The sequence below is a fragment of the Macrosteles quadrilineatus genome, unplaced genomic scaffold (genome assembly GCF_028750875.1).
Source record: "Macrosteles quadrilineatus isolate MER2022 unplaced genomic scaffold, UCM_ALF_1.0 Scaffold_3__2_contigs__length_128488019, whole genome shotgun sequence".
NCBI classification, from domain to species: domain Eukaryota; kingdom Metazoa; phylum Arthropoda; class Insecta; order Hemiptera; family Cicadellidae; genus Macrosteles; species Macrosteles quadrilineatus.
The window spans coordinates 34,344,706-34,366,009 of record NW_026542596.1 but is presented as its reverse complement, the minus strand read 5'-3'; the positions used below and the strand labels follow the sequence as shown (position 1 = coordinate 34,366,009).

Here is a 21,304-nt window from a genome sequence, read left to right as displayed (position 1 = left end):
ATGGCATAGAAACAAGAAAACATTCTAAGACTAATGTGGAAGGTATATATAGTTTTATAAAGAGTCCCTACACAATAAAGTAGAAAGTAGGTATTGACATTATTAAAGGGAATGAAAAAGGTGCACATAGAAAGATGACTTTGATGTGTTCAAAAACTATATTACTTAAAAATTATTACTGGAGAATCCATGTGACTAATGATATAGGAGGATAAATTAACAAACTAAAATACATTTTTTCATTTTATTCCACTTCGGACAATTCCTCATAAAATAAATTACTTTCACTATACAGTAAAATATTCTACAGCTAACAAACTTAACAAATTATACATAAGGTATAATTACAATAAACAAATATACATAAGTACACTTCTGATCATTTTAGTGAGTTTTGTAATACCAAGTTAACGTGGAATCCTATCCGAGTGGCAACTGAAACATCAGTTGAGTTATTGTCGTCAAACGGACGCCATAACTTTGCGGACACAGTCTGTGACAAAATGTTTCCCGTCGTCTCTGTGGATTTGAGCTCCGAGGGAAGCGTTGAGTTCGTCAAGAGCTTCCTCCGTGAACCGATGACCTCGGATTGAAGTGATCATCTTGAGGTCTTCCTCAAACTCCTCGGACATGGATAGAGTCTGAGGGATCTTCATGACTACATCTTCTACCAGTCCGTTTACCACAGTTAATGTGACCTGGAGAAAAAAAAACTAGTATAAGACTGTGAAGTAGATGTTTAAGTAATGCACAGGGTAGATTGATTTGTTGCAAGTACCGTTTACACCTTCGCAGATGTAGTTTAATACTTAACACCACGCTAGCAGCAAAAAATATACAGGGTAAGTTAAATTAATATAACCCATAGTTCCATATATGTAACAACACCAATTAATACCGCACTATTGAACACAACTTTGATCATTTCTTTCAAAGATAATGTGCTTAAACCTTTCCAGTATATATCGTAAAAGTACAAAGTGTGTCCAGTATGTCTAGTATTTTTGTGATGCTTCGTTGTGAGCCATTTAACTCCAAAGTGCCCTGGTAGTGGCTGGAGTGTGATTGGTAAATTTACCGCACTCCAGCTGATTTTACCAAACCCTTTCTGCAAACAATAACTTACTGGTCTACAAATAGTACAGAAACCATTAGATTACTGTGTAGAGAGGCAAAAAAGGATTTACATCATCCTTAGGGCTTGCCTGTCTATTTCAACTAGCTGTAGCCTAGTTTCAATTGAAAGAGAAAAAAGCTGAAAGTGTCATTTACAGTGTGCGCTACAGTCTAAAGTTACATTTTCTCCATTCATTTTGCAACCGAAATAGTTTATGTATCATAAGAGATTCTACAGCTTAAAACATGATTTACTTCTGTTTGCTCAGTAAAAAAGTTGGTGTAAACAAAATGTCTGTCATATTGCAGCAAAAACAGCAGTTTTTAGTGCATGTGTTGTGGGTCTGAAGTACCATTTCTACTCTCTAGGGAGTAAAAAATCAGCTGTTGTCAACTCAGTTGTCAATTTCGATGGGAAACAATCGCATGTATAGAAAGTACGTATCGATTATAGTTAATAACCTAGCCTTATAGTTTACCTTATTGTAAATAGTTTGACATGTCGATAGTATAATGTACACTAATACAATTCTAATGGACGAAACAAGTGAATTGGATACTAAACAGCTGCTTGTTTCTTTTAGCAAGTTAAATTGAAAATAATTTATAAATAAAAAACTTTTTTAAACAAAACGTTTTTAAACGCCCTAAAAAGTAGAAAATAATTTACAAATAATTTATAAATATGTTGAGAGAGTATAAATACTTGTACGATTTAAAACGAAAAACATGGGGTGCATGCAATAGATAGTTTACAACTACCTTCACCTACTGAACTTGTATTATTATTGTTGATGTTGATTGTATTATTATCAATTAATTGCATGCACCCAACGTTTTTCGTTTTAAATCGTACAAGTATTTATACTCTCTCAACAAATTTATAAATTATTTGTAAATTATTTTCTACTTTTTAGGGCGTTTAAAAACGTTTTGTTTAAAAAAGTTTTTTATTTATAAATTATTTTATACTTTTTAGTTTTAATGTGTGTGCATGTTAAATCTATTTCAAGCATCTATATCAGATTAAGACAGAGGCATGTGGGAAATCTAAGGTTTATTTGAGTTTCTTTGCATATAATTATGTATTAGATTGCATGTATGGCCTACCTACTAACTATAAATATATCAATCTATTTAATCGCAATGTTTCTGAAATATAGTACTTCTCTGCAATGCATTCACTCGAAATATTTATTGTTTACTTTATAGAATACTAAATAAACAAAAATTGACATTATTTACAAACACCTTGATACCTGCAATCAGATTGTTTATCTTTATTTTGAAATGTTTGTTTGTATAAAGAATCTCTTGGGAGCATAACCTGTACTTCTTAACCTCTGCTCTTCGAACTGTCAAATTTAAGTATTTACAGCTGACTTAAATTAGTTGATATATTTACATCCTTTCAAAATGTAAACATGAAAAATTTGGAAGCCCATGGGGCGTAGCCCAAGGGAATATGAAAATTAAATGATATAATATTGCATTGTCATGCATTTGTGAGCTATGTTTCAAATTTCAAGTCTCTAGCTTATCGGGAACATCGTTTAAAATTGATATCAAAATTTGTAGGAAAGCGAGCTAATAAAAACAAGCCCATGGGGCGTAGCCCGAAAGGAAATATGAAAATTAAATGATATAATATTGCAATGTCATCCATTTGTGAGCTATGTTTCAAATTTCAAGTCTCTAGCTCATCGGGAAGTATCAAAATTTGCAAGAAATCGATTTAATAAAAACAAGTCCATGGGGCGTAGCCCAAGGGAAATATGAAAATTAAATTGTATAATATTGCATTGTCTTCCATTTGTGAGATATGTTTCAAGTTTCAAGTCCCTAGCTCATCGGGAAGTTAGTATAAAATCGGTTGCAAAATTTGTAGCGGACAAGAAAGCGACCTAATAAAAACGTTTTAATAAGTTAGAAGTAGTTTTGAGAGGTTATCTTTAAATGAAAACTATTTTAGTTTCGTAACGTACTTTTACCTACGACCGTTTTTTAAAGTAACCATTTCAGTCCAGTTCTTAGAATTGAAAAGTTTCACTTTACAGCTGTTTACTTTCATATCCGCATAGTTTCATTTCATATCCGCATAGTTTTCTCATATCCACACAGGTAACGGACCAATGAGGTTCAAGTATTGAGAGAAAAGAATTAAAATTGTAATGCTTCGAAGGTCAACTAATCAGCTGATCAGCTGATCAGTTGACCAATTTAATTGTTGATCCGACTTGTTCATGTTGATACTCGCGTATTCTTAATTAAGTTGGTGGAAGTCCAAAAATAAATTAAATATTTGCCGAATTGTACCTGATACAATATTATTTATGGTAAGAATGCTGCTAGCAATGTAATATTTAACGAAGTTTAACAAACACGTAATTACAGGAAATCAGCTGATTATACAACAAGTCCTTGCATCACTTTCAGTGGCAATGACAATACACGAAAACATAACCTCTCTAAAAAGTTATCATTAGTGATTGTTAGTAATTAAATCCATATTGATAGTAATTAAAAAACGGTCGTAGGTAAAGTAGTGTACGCAACTCGCGTTAATAGTCTTTACGACACTCGCCAAGGCTCGTGCCTTAAATTTTCTACTTGTGTCGTAAAGACTCACTTAATGCAATCGTTGCGTAAACTACTATATTCAAATAATGGTGCAATATGACGAAGCATAGTTCATCAAACGGGCTAAAAGTGTCTCGCTCATTTTCCGACCTTGAGCTCGGGACAAAAATAGTAAATTTAGTCCCTAGTGAGGAAATATACAACCAGTAATCTACATCAGTGCATTTAGTCAGTGGGTCAATTTTACTACATTTAATCTCTACTATCAAAATACTAAGTTGTTGCCAGGTTTTGATTGATTGTTTGTTTGGGTGTTTTGATTGTTTGCCCGTCGGGGATAAAACATAAAACGTCTAGTTCCATCCATAGTCAGTGACATCAGTCGATCCAATCAGCTTCAATTAGAATGGTGTGTGTGAGTGAGCTCAATTTACAGGCAATTAAGAAATTGCTTTATTGTGTTTAAAAACATGGTTATTTTTGGAAAACTTAAAAATAATTCTTTGGGAAGCTAATTTTTAGACTTCGAACCTCTTATGCATCATCACACGTCGTTTACTTTGTACTTACACCAAACAATTTTGTAACACTGATGACCAGACACCCTGTATTGAGCTGTTGAGTGAAAGTCAATTTAAATTTTGCTTTAATGTATTAACCTTTAGTTGTTCCTCTGCCCTGGTCTCGACAGTTCGGCCGCCGACAGTGATGTGCCGAGGCAGGGGAAACGATCTGGTGACGGTGAACTTGGGCGTCTTCCCAAACCTCCAATCCCAGCTTTGGAACTCGTCTCTGATTTGTTCCAGTCCTGTAATCAACAAACTCAGAGAAAAACCAAACTCGAAAAATATTTCAGTTTATTCCAGCTGCAAAAAGTGCAAACTCTCTCAAAATTCCAAGCATTTAGAAGAAAGTGGGCTTCACATACTCGTAAGAATTGATCTTGTTATTCTTGATAAGGATCTAAAGAAGGCGACATAGTGCCAAACCATTTTCATCTACCTGTAGAAGTTATAGAATAACCCGCCCGAGTGAGTGTAAAGGTAAAATAACCTTTATTCATTCATTAAAGTGATTTGAGACTACGCAATAATGTAATTTCATGCGTAACACATTAAAACCCCTTTTAACTGGGCCCCATTAAACTGAAACTCAAGTAGACTAAAGATCAAATCAAATATTTTAATCGATTGAAAATTAGCTTGGCTACAGGCTTGGTCAGCCATGGCACAGGCAGTTGGCCAACAGAGTTTAATGGGAACAGACAATGACACGGATATTTTATCATGATAAAGATAAGGTTCATAAAACCAGTTAATTTTTTAAGAATTAGATTTTGTATTTAGAGCTGTAGATTTTAAGATGACAGTGATTAAAAAATATAAAAACTTTTACAGTTGTTTGTTGAACTGAAATAGCCTTTAGATTCCAACCATTGACAAACTGATAAATAGGTTATTTGAGACGTCCTAGATCCCTTCATTTTCAGAAATCAGGTTTTTGCTGTATTTTAAACTTGACTTGGAGTTGCAGCACAAGTAAGATATATCTTAGCTGTATAATTTTCTAATCATAACTGCATAGATACCTAGTTTGATTATGTTAGTCTTGCGTCCAATATTATGAACGCAAAAGCTTTTAAAAAAGATTAAAACAACGCACAGTATTTATGCATCATCAATTACCCGTGTTCAGGGGATTTGAGCTGATCTTGTGTTAGAGTGTAGGTTTTTATACCTGAGGTTCTGTGTTCAAATCCCGTCAATCTCCAATGGATTTTATCTAAGTATTAATGCTGCAACGCCCTCTAGACTAGGGATGAGCATCGATATTCGATGATTTCAATCATTGATGTTTTTCTATCGATGCTAGATGATTTTACATTGATGGTAGATTACCGATTTTGGTATATCGATGTTTTTGTCGAACATCGATGGTTTAGGCCAAGTATTGGAACACTGATGTTTTCCATTATTGAATTGCATTAGTTTCAGGTTAATTCGCTGTTGCAGTACAAAGAGCAGACGAAAAACAAAATAAACATTGATGGTTTAGCTCCAAAAACATTGATTTTTTCGCGACAATGTTATCGGTACATGGATGGTTGACATCGTTGTTACCATCGATGGTGTACCTATTGAGGCTCATCTCTACTAGCCAGAAACAATAAAGAAAAAAATTCCAGGCTAAAACCTAAAGGATAAGAAAATAAAACTACCAGTTTTTGATTTCTTACCAGGAAACCAATCATTGGTCGGGTTGATCATCTGGAAGCCCCGCTGTTTGCCCACGAGGTCCCATCCTCCGTCTTTACGGGAGAGTGGAGTTGTGCGGAGATACTCCCAGCCAATGGAACTGATCAGCCGTGAGATGGTTACGGAGGAGTTCACATCGGTCAGGTTGAGGACTGGTGAGGGAACACTCTGGGTAGCTTTCGTCTCGATGCCTTTCTGCAACAAACAATATCAAGATGCATTTCAGTACAGTAGGAATTTAAATTCTGTAGACTTGTAATGGTTCAAAATTTGATGCGAGTGTAATATTTCAATGGCCATTTCGAATGAGTAATTTAACTCTGACAAGAGGCCGGGCGTAGTGAAGTCACTGTGGTATAGATGACCGTAGTTCTCTACCTTGATACCAAGTAACCGTGTCTCTGAGCACGGACAGTATGGTTATCTTGAGTGTGGGGGGTTGTCGCCACCTCTGGTGGATAGGTTCATCCGGGTGGGTCCCACTTCTATACCTGCCTCCTTTTGGGAAACCCTGATGGCCTGGCAGTGATGTTGGGTCTGACGGGCAAACGAAGTAGATCGGGTGCTGGGTCCGAGCCCGCCAGGGGTATCTGGGGATCTATCGCTCTGGTTATCTCTGGTTTCCCAGCAACTGGGTAAGGCCTCGATTGGGTAGTGGTGTAAATGGGAGGTGCTGACGGTCCCCTTCCTTCTGGCTATTGATGGCGGGTTTGCCTGTCAGGGATTAGATAGGTCCCGAGTGTTGCTTGCACTAAATGCGTCGGGGCGCTCCATTATGATCCTCTAGGTCCCGACCTAGTGGAACCCAGATGGAGTGACGCTTAAACAAGCAGCCGGAATCCCTGGTTAGGATTGAGGGGCAACCCTCTTTCCGAAGGGTCTGCTTCGGCAGCCGGCGAGCCTGATGACCTTAAGTCATCCGCCCATGATGTGCTAAAGGTTGATGTGTAAGCTTCGGCCTACATCATGGGGCCCGGGTAAGTCTCACGACAGGTACCGGGTACGTAGTCAGCCGGGGGCTTCGGCTCTCATGACAAATAATGTAATGTAAAATGTAATGTAAAATACCAGGTAACAACATATGAGAAGGCTGCTAAATAGTAAATAAGCTCTCCGTACAGTCAACTGTAAGCTGCTAAACAAACCTTCTACGACCCCTTATAAGGTAATATCTGAGGAAAGCCCATGTTAAAAATTCAAAACTGGTGAGTGTAGATTTGGACACCATTTTCTGGTCTAAATCGTCTTATAGTGTAATTTGGCAAAAAATAATACAATTTTAAAATGTTATTTGTGTAAAATTATGATTCAAAACAGCATTGGGCTACTATTTTGTCTAAATTGTAAAACCAATATATACTTTTTCTGGAGTTCCTCATTACAATGATTTGGATAATACTGTACATTTGGTTTTTTCCATGTGCTTTTATATATTATAGCTTGTTAAAAGTCAAGCCAAGGAGGGTAGCAAAAAAGTGATAACCATATAACCTTGGGTCATACAGTCAACACCCTGATGAGCTCTTATCAGTTGAGGCTATCTAGTGTTATCAGAGTATAAGATGTGCTTATAGAAGCTTTAAGCTGATACATCTTTAAACAACTAATGAACCTTAACTGCTTTAAGAAACAGCTTGTTCCAAATTAAATATAATCAGCCAGTGGCAGTTCTAGGACCTTGCAAAGGGGGGTGACCGGGGGGCTTGGGGGGTGTGGAGCACCTACCAATAAAGAAGGGGGGTCCGGTGGATCTTCCCCCGGTAAAATTTGGAATTTTCAAAGCCATTTGGTGACTTTCTAAAGCCATTTTTAACACCTAAAACCGTGCCCAATTGTCCATAAACTCCCATTTCACCTGTTGTTTGTCATGAGCAAATAGACATTTAAAAAATTAAACTATGACGATTGCATTCATGAATTTCAAAACACACTGTAGACTACGGCCATATCCTCCTAAAAGCCGTTGGGTGACTTTCTAAAGCCATTTTAACGTCTAGAACTGTGTGCAAAATCTCCAATTTACCCATTTATTTGTCATGAATACACAACATTTTTTAAACTAACTAGCCTATGACGATAGCATTCATAAATCTCAAAACATATTGTAGGCAACAGCCATATACTCCTAAAAGCTGTTTACTGACTTTCTAAAGCCATTATTAATGTCTATATCTGTGTCTAACTGTCCAAAAATCTCCCATTTCACCTATTATTTGTCTTTGTAAGTCAGGGGTGCCCATCCCCCCCTAGACTCATGACGCACCCCCCCCCCCCCCCCATTGAGCGACAGACCCCCCCCCCACCAAAAAAAGAGGTACACAACAAACGAGAAACATAATTCCCCCGCCCAGCACTATTTGAAAACCCAGTTATCTATATAAATAAAGTTATAGTTTTGTCTGTACATTGCTCAGAATGATACATATCTTATATATTAAAAGTGACAGGGTTTTTTTATTTCACGATTCTGAATCAACCACTTGACGAATTTTCATGATTTTTGTGTTGAAAGAAAGATAATTTTGAGAACTAGGGAATGTCGAAGCCATAATTTTAGTTTAGGGTTTCAGTTTTTTAGTAATTTAGTTTAAAATTTTAAAAAGTCTAGCAGCCGACGCTAACATTCTACTCTAGCTTTTGACATAATATCATTTGCAACAGCTGTAAACATTCAGCGTTTTCGACACAAATTCAGCCTTTGGATGAAAATGAAATGACATACGTAGAATTGACTTATTTTTAATATGTGTAATGCTTTCAATCATTGATACGTTCATTTATTCGGTAAGAGAATGAGAGTTTATTTAAATACACATAATAAAATACTAGATGTTCTAATTTATTTTTTGAGCAGTCTTTAAAATATTTAGTTTGTTTTAGTGCAATATAATTTGTTATAACTACCAGCTGGATGGATATAAAAATATTCTATAAAACTATTAGGTTAGTTTATTTACTCTGTGATTTTGTCATTGATTATAGGAAATAAGTAAGATTCTATAACCATTGCTGTATACTAATCAAAGCTCACGAATCTTCAAAAGAAAGCTTATGAAAATTATTTTACTACTCGACATTTTTATGAAAAGTTGGGAAAATAACAATGAAAACATGTTTTAATTCATCTTGGCAGCTTTTTCTTTACTATAAATCTTGAGCTGATTAAACTATGCTTGAATTAGTAATAGACACACTATATACAATTTTAATGGACTACTCGATTCCCGTACGTAGGACGGGCCAACAGCTCGTTTTGGGTTATTTTACGTTATCTCAATTTATGTTCGGCTGCCATGGCCCGGAAGGCATCTTACGCAGTCTACTCTAAAAAAACTAGAGTATTGATTATGATTCTAATGGTTTAATTGTATTCACAGGATTGGCGAGAGTGTCCTTAGCCATTAAAATATGGCCTCACTATTTTGGAAATAAAATAACGGACGATCAAAAACCCAATTTGGTGTGATTTTTCTAGTTTTTCTCCATGTTTACTACATACGTCATTTATTAAATACTAATAATCTATTAAGAGAACACGTCATATATGAAATTACGAACAGCTGTTTTGATAAAGATTCCTTTTTCTAGCTGTCACTGAAATGTTTACATAAATGTTGTTTACAAATACTGTGTAGGCCCTAACCATTTCTGATCACGTTTGTAAGCAAATTCAAAACCATAAGTGAGATTAATAACCGTGTGGCTTTGGCTTGCATAACGGGTTTGATTTATCACGGGTAATATGTAACTGTAAATTAAATTAAATAACTAGCTATCATCCAGGTCGGGAACCGGAGATTCTGTGTGTATCAAGTTGTATTTGAATTTTGATTACCTGGAAAAGACCGCGAATCAGTGTTGTACAGGACTGGAAAACTTATCTTTCTATATAAAAAAAATTAGAGCTTTATAGGTCACCTCAATTTAAGGAATTTTTAATTGCCAGAATATCTATATAGCGTTTGTAAAATATGCTTAACGAATTGTCAGCGTCTTTCTCTTGATATAACGACCCCCTCTCCCTCCCTTTGGAAACATCACAGCTCATTTGATGAAAATGAAATGGAAACAACGCTTGCGCCAACAATCGTCTGCTCCGTTTTACACTTCTGTCTGCTGTGCGCTATGTTATAACAGATTTCAGATACAACAGCTGGGGAATGATGACGATATAATGCTTAGTGATTGAGTGATTAGTAACCATGGTAACTTTAGTAAGGTTGTGATTGGGCAATGAGTAGGCCTAAAAATATGGCGACTTGTTGAATTTGTGTATGAATTGAAGAGAAACCTAATAAAGAACAGAAGAACAAAGAAAAAGAATAACAAGATTGTTCTAGTTACATTCTTTTTTTAAAGGGTTTTTATTATCTCTAAATATAATTTTACACTTTTTTTAACTTATCTATCAAATTCATATGCTGTGATACAGCACCTATCGGTAGCCTATCTGTCTATCATGAGCAGTAGCTTATAACACTTTCTAAAGGTTCCTTTAATATTTACGTTATCTATAGCAATGCCGTGTTTGGCTAGTTATTATTGGTTGAGTTTGAGTTAGCTATAATTTTAAACGTTGCCGTTTGTACAACTGAACACTGAACCAAAATAAATGATTTTAAATGTATAATAATAATGTAATTGCACAATAAATAATGATTGTGCAATATTGAATTTCGTTTACAAAAATGCAAATCGTGACGTTAATGGCTGTTTACAGCGTTTTAATGGGTTTGTCATCTCTTTTTATACTATATTGGATCAACCGTATTTTTCATTACCCCCCTCCCTATTAACTCAGGTAATCGAGTATCTACACAATAGTGTAAAGTATTGTAGCCTATGCTACTTGTTTGTATTTTAACGAGCTTTATGTCAACAAAGCGTTCTGTGCTGAGTCGCGGTAGCTGGACGTGTCTGTCACACGTAATCTTTTATCTATCACAGCAGTTGAGTCATCCCGTGCGCTCCCTCTTAGATCTCACGTCTTAGATAATCTTGAATAATAACTTCCTACATGAATCCTAAACTATCCTAAAATCCTATTTTAACTAATTGAATTCAATAATATAAATATTGTTATTAATTAATCTACTTTCCATCTGGAAATTTCGTAATATATTTTTGATTGTCGTCACGTTAAACACTTTTTCAATTAACTTTAGCCCCCCCCCATTTGAATTTTTGCAACCCCCCCCTAAAATTTCAATGACGCAGTCTGCGTCACAGCCCCCCCTTGTGGGCACCCCTGTGTAAGTAAATAGACATTTGAAAAATCAAACTATGTTGAACTTGCATTCATGAATTTCAAAACATAGGCCTACTGTAGAATACGAAGCCATATCTCCTAAAATCTGTTTGGTGACTTTATAAAGCCATGTCTAACGTCTATAACTGTGCCCAATTAATTGTCATAAAACCTTCCATTTCACCTGTTATATGTCATGCCAGCAAGTTGACACTTTTTTTTAACCATACGTTTTTCTCCATTTCATAGATCTGTCACAATATTGTATAGTACCTATCGAATTCAGTAATAATAGTATTGACTATATAAACTTTAACACTAGTGTTTATATAGTCAATGGTAATAGGCTACTGGTGCTACCGCTGATTGCTGATTGATGCCTGAGTAAAGTTAGTGGCTAGCAGACAATTTGACAACTAACTATAAATTGGAACATCAGGAAATCAGCTGTTTCACCGACATCGCTCGGCGCTCGCCTTTTCCCTAGCGTGTCAACAGCTGACTTCTGTAAAAATTTGATGATGTGTACAACTTTCCATAACGTAATATTGTTTTACCTCTAGAGATGTGTCGCTGCAGCTGGAACTACATTTATCCACCGTTCCGAGAGTGGAACTCGTTCCACCGTTCCAAGCGGAACCACAATCCAGTTCCAGTTCCACTGGAACTACTTTTTCAGCTGCAGCTCGGTGGAACGATTTGAATGTAGTTCCGCACAAACAGCTGCAGCCTTTTTGTAAATTTTTAAAGATAAGTTCCGGAGTAACTGGATTTGTAAAACACATACAGTTACGACAAAACAGCTGCAGCTGGTTTATTTGACTTATTTGGTCTATTGTAAACAAAGGTTTGATTAGCGGATATGGTTGACATGCCTTAAAAGAAATTAATCATTTTCTGTTTTTTTTTTTCAGGCAGGAATTAAATAAAAGTATATCAGTCCCAGTTAAGTCGTGCTCATAATATACAAATTTAATTATCTCTTCCTCAGTAATCAGTACCGTAATAAATTGTTTGTGTTTAACTTAATTCAGGATTTTTTCGCTATTAACTTTAGAATTTTATTTTAAGAGTTAGTGTAAGTGGTGTTTGAATAATATTATTTTAACAATAAAAAATGTATAATATGAAGAACCTCTAAAATAATTTATACCGGCCTTGTCACGTATTATTTTTAGACCCTAAGACCCTAGATAGAAAAACTAAAATAATTAATTAATTGTACAACATTTCCAAAACACGATATTGATTTCTTTACAGCCGCTATTTTGCATTATTAAAACAATATTCTAATTCAAGAACAGCTTAAACTAATCCGTCTCAAATTATGGCAATAAACTGAGATTTTGTTCATCCGCCCTTTTGCCTCGTTCCACCACAGCCATAGCTCCGCTGCAGCGGGAAAACCAGCTGCAGCGGGCAAAACCAGCTGCAGCTGGAACTGCTTTTGGAACGAGTTCCACGGCGACCTTGGAACTAGCTGCAGCTGTTTCGCCCAAGTAACTGCTTGGCACATCTCTATAGTCACTAGTGTCCCTGTTGCTCGAAATCGAGCAATTGCTGAGTATTACAGGCGTTATTTTAAAACGAATTTCAACCAAGTCAGCAAGTTTGCAGCAAACTGTTAAATTAGCAAACTTATTGACTGTTTACAATTAACATATGCTCTTCTTCTCACTTTTGATTTCTGACAACAGCTGGAGTTTCATAACAATTTTTGTTTCCAATGTTAATCTTATGGAGAAATACGAAACTTTAAAGGGCTCCATGGCCTCACTCTCTCATTATTTCCCTAAACAGAAAGTTTCCTGCACAACTTCAAGTTACGCTCTTTCCGATGACACCAAAAACATGACAATCGGTTCAGTAGTTTCGGAGGAGTAATTGTCACAAAAAATCTGCTTGCGTATTAAATAAGTATAGATTCTTTGTGCTATTGTCCACAAAGTTTATCTATGTGCAACTTAATACTACTCCTGCCATCGCTTATTAAGTTTAATAAAAACTACATTGATGTCAGTTTTATGACATTGCGGTGTTTTAAGGACAAAACATATGTTTAAATTTATTTTTCCAGGGTGCCCCTGTGCCCCCCCCCCCTTGGAACCGCCACTGTAATCAGCCATTTCAAATAAATTTACTGTAGATGGGGAGCGAGTTGGTCTAATGGTAGAGTGCGGGACTTCGGTCCCTGAGCTCCCGGGTTCAAATCCCGCAAAATCATCTATGGATTTTATTTAAGTGATAATGCCGCAACTCCTAGGTCTAATTTGAAGTTATGTGAAAAACAAACCCACGCTCGTGCCTAGCGTCCGAGGACAAAAAATAACTGTGGATAGGTTGTTTATATTGATGTAGTTGTAGGTTCGGCGATGAATGACCGTTTTGTAAAAAAAATCATGCTATATGTTTGACCTAATCTATCACAAACGGTCTTATAAATAGCTTCAGAGCCTTATTGGAATATGGATGATTGTTCAAAAAGAAAGTGTTAATCATTCTTTTGTAAAATTAAAAAAATAAGTGTTCCAAGTGCAGTTCATCTTCAAGCTTCTCACAATAGCGTCTCACACAAACAAGGATGGTTGTAGAATATTTGTTATGGTTTTCTTTATTATTGTTGGAAATTGATTTAGGGGAGCGAAGCGAAGCTCTTCGGGATCGACTTCAATGCAAATTTTCTAACACTTTAACTCAATAATGGATTAACATATTATAGCCAAACTTATCAAGGTTGTTTTGACAAATGTTTGAAAGGTTTAGATGAAACCAATTTCATTTTTTGATAATGCCTAAATAATTTAAAAGGTAATTCAAAGTTTTTAAATTTTAACATAGGCCTTAAGGGTTGCCATGATGGTAAAAAAATAAGGATGTAAATGTAAAAATCCAAAGAATCATAGCATATATTAAAATCAAACCACAACCTAAACACAGTACAAAAAAAAATCCGGATGATGACCACTGATCAAATAATACAGAGAAAGTCATTTAATTCACAATTTGGAAACGACCACTGATCGAATTGGTACAGTATTTTACAGATTTGATTTACGTAGCTAAATAAGGTTGAACAAATAAAATTTTTCTCATTGAGTAGAGCAAAGGGAAGATCTTTGGGATTGATTTCAATGCAAACTTTCTAACACTTTTTTGATTAGACCCTTTCTCTACACTTGACAAAGTCCCTCAGGGGACGAAATATTGTGTGCACAGTGCACAGAGTATCTTCTAGATGTTCTATGGCCTACCTACACTTTCAAGGTAAGCTACCTCCTATCCTCCTTTTTCTACAATATACAGGGTGTTCCATAACTCTCTGGACACATGTATATAGCGTTATTGCTTTGGTCGAGACAAACACATTTCACCATAGGAACATAGGTCTGTGGTGCCTAGTTTACCGTCTGTCTGTATTTATGTGTTTTTTTAAACAAAATTAATAACTCCTAAACGGTTTGAGATACAGCCTTGAGATTTTACCAAAATGTTTATCTCATTAAGACGTATTTTGGTTTAAAATTATACTATAAAATCATTAACCGTTTCCAATCGGCGGACATTTAAAATATTTTATGCCAAATTTCAAAAAAACCGTTAACTTGACAAAAAAATTTCATGAGTTAAACAAGTTAGTAAATTTTTTGTAGTTTTTAATGATACCTTATTTGTTAAGAATGGATAAATAATAACAGAGAAATGTGTTCTTTTCGTAATGCATGACCACTTTTCTCTATTTAAACAATGCTAATACTCCTTTTAAATTGTCTAAATATCTTTACAATCATCTGTTACATGTCAATCAGGAGTTTTAAAACATAACAGCTGATTGAATTATTTTTTTATTTTTTTTTTTATTTTTATAAAAGTATTGTTGTCTGAACATTACTGCAAGTCCCTACTATAGTTCGGCCGCTTAGAAAACGACCTGCGCGCTAATGCTAAACCAATGCTGGAGGAGGTCGCTTTCTAAGCGGCCGAACTATAGTTGCTTACGATTCTTAAAACCTAGTTAAAGTCATTATTTATTGTGTTTTTATGTTATTAAGTTGGTTGTTTAGTACTTAATGTGACTTAATTAATGTGGCGATAATTTTTTTTTTCATTCTGTTTGAACACAATTTGTTAAGTTTTATTATTAGGAAGTATATGGACTTTATCCTAGGAGAGCATAATAGGCTGCTATGATAATATTTTCCAATGTCGGATACAAGTGGAAGCTCGAGCTTTTTGAATCAGTCATTCACACTATTTATTTAAATACTTCTGTCACAGTTCCTAAAGTAATTCAAGGTTTTAAAATTTTAAAATCTGCGATGGTAACATTTAAATAGCAAACACTGTCAACAGGGCCGGATTTAGCATTTTGGCGCCCCTAGGCCCAAATAATTTTTCCGCCCCCTAGTCTGGTCACAGTTTCTTTCCTACAAACCTTTATTAAAAACTATATCATGCCTATAGGCCTATGTTAATTGCTTGAACACCACTCCTCTTCGGAATTTTATCATTGCAAGTTTTTTTAAGAATTGTCTTGGTTAGCCTTAACAAAATGCCGTCTTAAACACTTTTGTCAATGTTATGCTTTTGTTGGCAAATGCTCACGCTTGTGGGACTGAAACAAAACAATCCAACCCATAGAGCATTCCCGCAAAAAAGCATATTCATTGACTCCGATTTCAGGCCCCAAAACATGAACTTTATAACAGTACGTGATACCATGGATTAAACATACTCCTTTAGTAGATTTGTCATCCTTAGGGATTACCGTAGCTGAAAACAATTCTTTTTTATTTAAGTTATTTAAACCTAGTTTGTCCAAAAAACGATGTAATCATAAACAATAGGTCGTCCCCTGGTTATATTACAAGAAATTAAAACACACAACATAGAACTATCCTCAAAAAAAAGTACCTAGAAACAAAATTACGTCAAAAGTAACTTCCAGTGTCACCAACATATATGAACTAGACATGAAAAACAATATTTAGAATTAACAATGTGTGCTTGAGTTTATGGTTAATCTATGGTAGTACAGTACTGCATCCAGATTATATTTGCAAATCAAAACAAAGCAATAGTCCCGCCGACCATAATAATTATCCTCAGGTCTTAGCTGAGAATAAAATGACACCATTAATGGTGCTTTGGAGGGGATTTAATTTTTCTAAAACCTGTTGTAAACTCAGAAAAATATTTTTTCGTTATTGAATTTTAAAGATTATCTTATCGTATTTTTAATATTCAACAAAACGTATTATATAGGTATTTTAACTTGACCCTGCAGGTAAACTGATCAAAAGTTAATATATTTTCTTTTTGTGAGGTGAGGGTGGTAATGGCATCTAACACGCATGCGCCCCTAATCACTCCGATCAGTAGCTCCGAGCACAGAAAACGTACTACTATAACCCAGAATGCCAACCGCATGGTAAAAAGCATTAAGCGGTTTGAGAGAGCTTTGCCTGTCAATCCGTAGGCAGCGCCACCAGTGTTGCCATGCAATAGCATAGCAACGCTGGTGGCGCTGCCTACGGATTGACAGGCAAAGCTCTCTCAGTCTCAAAACACTTAATGCTTTTTACCATGCGGTTGGCATTCTGGGTTATAGTAGTAGCTATCTACGTTTTCTGTGCTCCGAGCCAGCATAGATAGCGGCAGTGCAAAGATTACAGTGGCAATACGATGCGTACCGCTCGGGCGCTCGACAACATCCCTACACCCTACTCCTGTATAACCAATGTTCGTTACCAATGTTGTAACAAAATTGATGCGTAATGTTGAAAAATAGTTTAAAGTTCTAACAGTTATTTCTTCCAATGAATTTCAAAATTATAATGCCTTATTGGCAAGAGTTATTTTTTATCAAAATATGTTAAGCTATGGCTATTTATTTTATTTTTAGATATTAAAAAATATTTTTCCTCTCGGCCGTGCGCCCTCTGGGAGCTTGCGCCCATAGGCCCGGGCCTACCGGGCCTATTGGGAAATCCGGCCCTGACTGTCAATCAGTTGAGATACAAATAGAACTCTGACATGATAACAAGATCATCACAGTTCACCCTACTTGATATAGAAGTGGGGAAAAAATCTTTCTCCGCTTGATGACCCTGATAAGATTTTCTTTGTTCATTAGAGAAAAATTACTGTAACTTTCCATCATTAATTTAAAATATTGATTATTTTGAATCTTTGTTTTAATTTTACTTTTATTTTACTGGTATCAGAGCCAATGTTCAGCTCTTTGGGATCATTGTTCTACACAATAAAAACAAAAAACTAAAAAAAAACTAAAAAAAATAATAATTATGCTTTGGGGTAGTTAGTAGGATTTGGATAAAAAATTTATATCTTGAATAATATTCAATGTAAACTGAATAACCAGTTATAAAGATCATAAACCAATTTGTTAATGTCTTTTAGCAGGAGTCATGCTCTGTTTAAAATTCAAGCATCATAATCGGTATTAACTCAATGAGAGTAAAGTTTATGAAAAATCACAAAAGGACAATGAAGAAATATTATGTCTTTATTTGTTTGCAAATTCTGTGAACTTGGAGTTTTTTTATAAATTATTTTACAGGAAGGTAAATAAAATAACAGGTTTTGAAGTCCTTGTAGTGAAGGTCAAAGACCTAGGAAATGAACCGGTAAATGTCGGAAAAGAAACCAGTCATGGGGGATAGGCCCTCATACTATGGCAATGTGAATCCAATAAGATAATCTCTCTTCTTTTAACTACGGTACATAATTTATATAATGACAACAGTTCAGTTTTCTTTGAGAAAAATTTCCTAATAAAAAATTTATAGGCAAAGGTAGCCTATTATTACTGATTTTATAAATTGTGTAAGAATGAAATGAGTGGTATTAATAAATATTAACTAAAGATTTTGTATAAACATGAATAATGGACACACAAACCCATAGAAAATTATATTTAATTAAAAATTACTTAGGACTGTGTCCTAAAAATAGTATTTTTTTTTAAATAATTTAAAAAATTATTTATGATTGATAAACTAGTAATTTTAATGATTCTTAACTTTATATGAGTTTTTCTACAAACCAGTTTATTTTAATTTAAGTTTTAATTTGAGTTACAATCATCGGTGGTTTGTGCCTACTTGCTAGGCTACAGTAGATAGAATTTCTATAGGCCTAACTGCTGTTGAAGAAGACTGTGGTTAGAAGACCTTCTAACGGTTGGTAGGCCAACCAGGAAAAAAGTGACAAATAACTAAACATTTTATTGTACTTTAAAAAATTAACATAAATCTAAGTGCCACAGTTCAACTAGCCTTGATTTTAAAGAAACGCAGGTCATTAGGATGTGTCATATATCTGAAGTTTACACTCTTCACTTAAGCCTAAAGAGATTGTTTGAGAAATTGAATAGACATGCATAATAAAGGATTTAATACTCACTTCATATTTGTGCAGAGCTTCGCTAAGAAGGTTTTTGTTGACGTCCACAAGAAGTGTGCAATGGTGATAGGAGTTTGGTCGGCCTAACTTTGATGCCGTTCCTGAGATCTACAACACAAAAAACTACATATGAAAAATAGGAAAAAGCCAGAACCTTTGCTAGGCCTAAATTAAAATTCTTCCTTTAACATTTATTTGTGTAGTCGAAACAACAACATGTTAACAACATGTATATTTTTAGTGACAAAAGTCTCTGTCTAATATTCTTTATTTAGTTTATAATCACTGTGTGTAGCCAATGTTTTTTTTGGAATAAACTATATTCATTCATTCATAACACAGTGTTATATTAGGCCTAGCTTAGTTTGTGAAAAAAACAATTGTTGGATAAGAATTTTTTCCCAATTCAAATCCTAATCAAAAATATTATACCTTAGTGGCACAATGTAAAATTGTGATTTTTCTTGCAATAAATTATTTGTTTGTTTTGATGGTTTGATGTTGTAGACCGAAACTTACCAGTAAGTTACTGCCTAATTTTAACAGAAAGGAAAACTTATCACATCTCCGTGAAACCCCAGGAAGACATTTGTTCAAAACTGTCTCACAAAATACGACACCTCATCAATATGAAAACACATCGATGCGCTCTATGCAGTTTAACTTTAAACCATTAAGTTATCCATTTAGTCATTTAATGATAACACTGCAAGAGAAGATTAACTGTAGGGGTTAAAAGGTGTATTTTTCTGTCACAAGCCATATGTTTACCAATAAATACACTAGGTAGCAATAAAAAATCAATCAGATTTAAAATCTATTGTTTATGATTCATTCGACACATTTCATTAGTTGCCAAATAGGCCTAAACTTAAAAAAACAAATTATGATTAAGTACAGTTACACTTCTAAACTGAATGGCTTCAAATGTTCAAAGACTTGGCATGACTTACTTTGGCCTAGAATATGCTACGTAATCAAATTAAATTGTTAACAGCCTTAGATCAGAGTTTAATACTTTCAAAACATAACTTACCTTGTACATATCATTGATGACGATGTCTTCCTTTTTGTTTATTTCAGTTTTTAATCCCCATTCTCTATGAAGAGCAGTGCTTATGATTTCTAAATTTTGACGTCGATTATATCTTGGTCTTGGAGTGAAAAATGTAAGGTTTAAATTTCCAGCATCGTGGTAAACCGTACCCCCGCCACTCTCCCTTCTTGCTAATTGTATTCCTTGATCTGCTAATAAGCCACAATTGGCTTCAAGCCATGGGTTCTGATTCCTACCGACAACCACACTAGGAGAGTTCCTCCATAGAAGCATAACATGATGGTTGGTAAAGTCAAAGTTTTTATACATCCAATCTTCTAAAGCGAGATTTGTAAATATATCATCTGACTGCGAGATAAAAACTGACTTCTGTATTTTAGATTCGTCATTATGGACTTCACCCCGTTTGTGGTTTTTTAATTCACTAGATGAATAACGTACTTGTGACTTGCTCGTCACTGCAAAAGTGAAACGAGCATTCACAACAGACTTTAATGCACAGCACATCTTGCCGTGGTTGATAACTCGAACGAATACACTGGCCATATTGCAATATAAGACTAAGTTATATGCAGGCCTTGAAAGTAAAACACGCTCAACTAAAGTTGGCACTTGATAAAAATGTTCACAATAAAATTAAGTTAATGAAAGTAACTATTTATGAGTAAATGTCCGTTGTTCACAATACACATACACTTACAAATATTCAAAAGTTTTCAAACTCTCTGTCAATCGAAGCCAGACAGATCATATGATTGTGGATCTGAAGAGTAAGGTGCAGCCACTTCCAGGTGTGATGAAGATTGCAAATACGAGATCGGAGACCTAAGCAATCTTTAGATTCAACTTGCATTCCTCTTGGGAAAGCCAGGTTGTAAAAAATTTAAACTTCCAATGCTAAGTGGGCAATCGATAATAACACTGTTTACAAACCAAAAAATAACTTAAGCAGGGTAAATGTAAAAGACAAATTCACAATAGGCATTAGAGAGGCAAGAACAGACTGTGGAACACCAGATCACACGGGGGTCTTTATCTGTAAAACACTGGCTTAAATAGCCAAGATAATGACTGACCTTGTTGACCAGAAGCCCACAGTGGGGATGGACTCATATCTCAAGTCTCATTAAAGATAAACTTGATGTGATAGTAGTATTCTGGTCTAATTAAACTTGAGGGCAATCACTGTGTATCATGTATCAGTTTAACAGTATGCAAATGCTTAGATATTTATATACTAGCTAGGCCTAAGCCTAATGATTGCTTCAAATGAATCACGTAGTTAGCCTATATAAAAAAAATATGCTTAAATCAAATCAATGTGTTTCCATAGACGAAACAAACAGTTAATTTGTTGCTGTAAAATAAAATTTAATGTTTTTTTCAGGTTTCAAACTTAGTAAGCCTAAGCTAAGTTGAATTATCAAAATGTAATAATACTTACAGAACACTTATTTAGATCTTACATCTGTAACGAATCTTATTGATCTATATTAAACAGGGAACTAAACATAAATCTATATATGTATTCGGTATTGTCAAAAAGCTTGCACAACTAAATGAGGATTTAACAGCAAACAGCATTATTTGGTTCTATAATTTAAAAAAATTACAACAACATCA

At 34.9% G+C, this 21,304-nt stretch overlaps 1 protein-coding gene across 1 annotated transcript; it reads right to left on the bottom strand.

Moving 5' to 3' along the window:
* Positions 1–230: 230 nt before the first annotated feature.
* On the bottom strand, positions 231–20,372 carry LOC128988933 (lipoyltransferase 1, mitochondrial). The gene is made up of 5 exons (XM_054410723.1): positions 19,661–20,372; positions 18,625–18,732; positions 5,933–6,146; positions 4,356–4,504; positions 231–698 (listed from the first exon to the last, which is right to left on the bottom strand). Exons 1-5 carry the CDS (start codon positions 20,225–20,227, stop codon positions 462–464), a joined length of 1,275 nt encoding a protein of 424 aa, XP_054266698.1. The 5' UTR covers positions 20,228–20,372; the 3' UTR covers positions 231–461.
* Positions 20,373–21,304: the final 932 nt, after the last annotated feature.

Excerpts from the sequence above, each read along its gene's own strand:
- LOC128988933 (XM_054410723.1), bottom strand. The coding sequence starts at position 20,227 with ATGGCCAGTGTATTCGTTCGAGTTATCAACCACGGCAAGATGTGCTGT. Across the intron at positions 18,733-19,660 it reads TCATCAATGATATGTACAAG|ATCTCAGGAACGGCATCAAA; the intron begins GTAAGTTATGTT and ends TTTGTGTTGTAG. Across the intron at positions 6,147-18,624 it reads AAGCTCTGCACAAATATGAA|AAAGGCATCGAGACGAAAGC; the intron begins GTGAGTATTAAA and ends TGTTTGTTGCAG.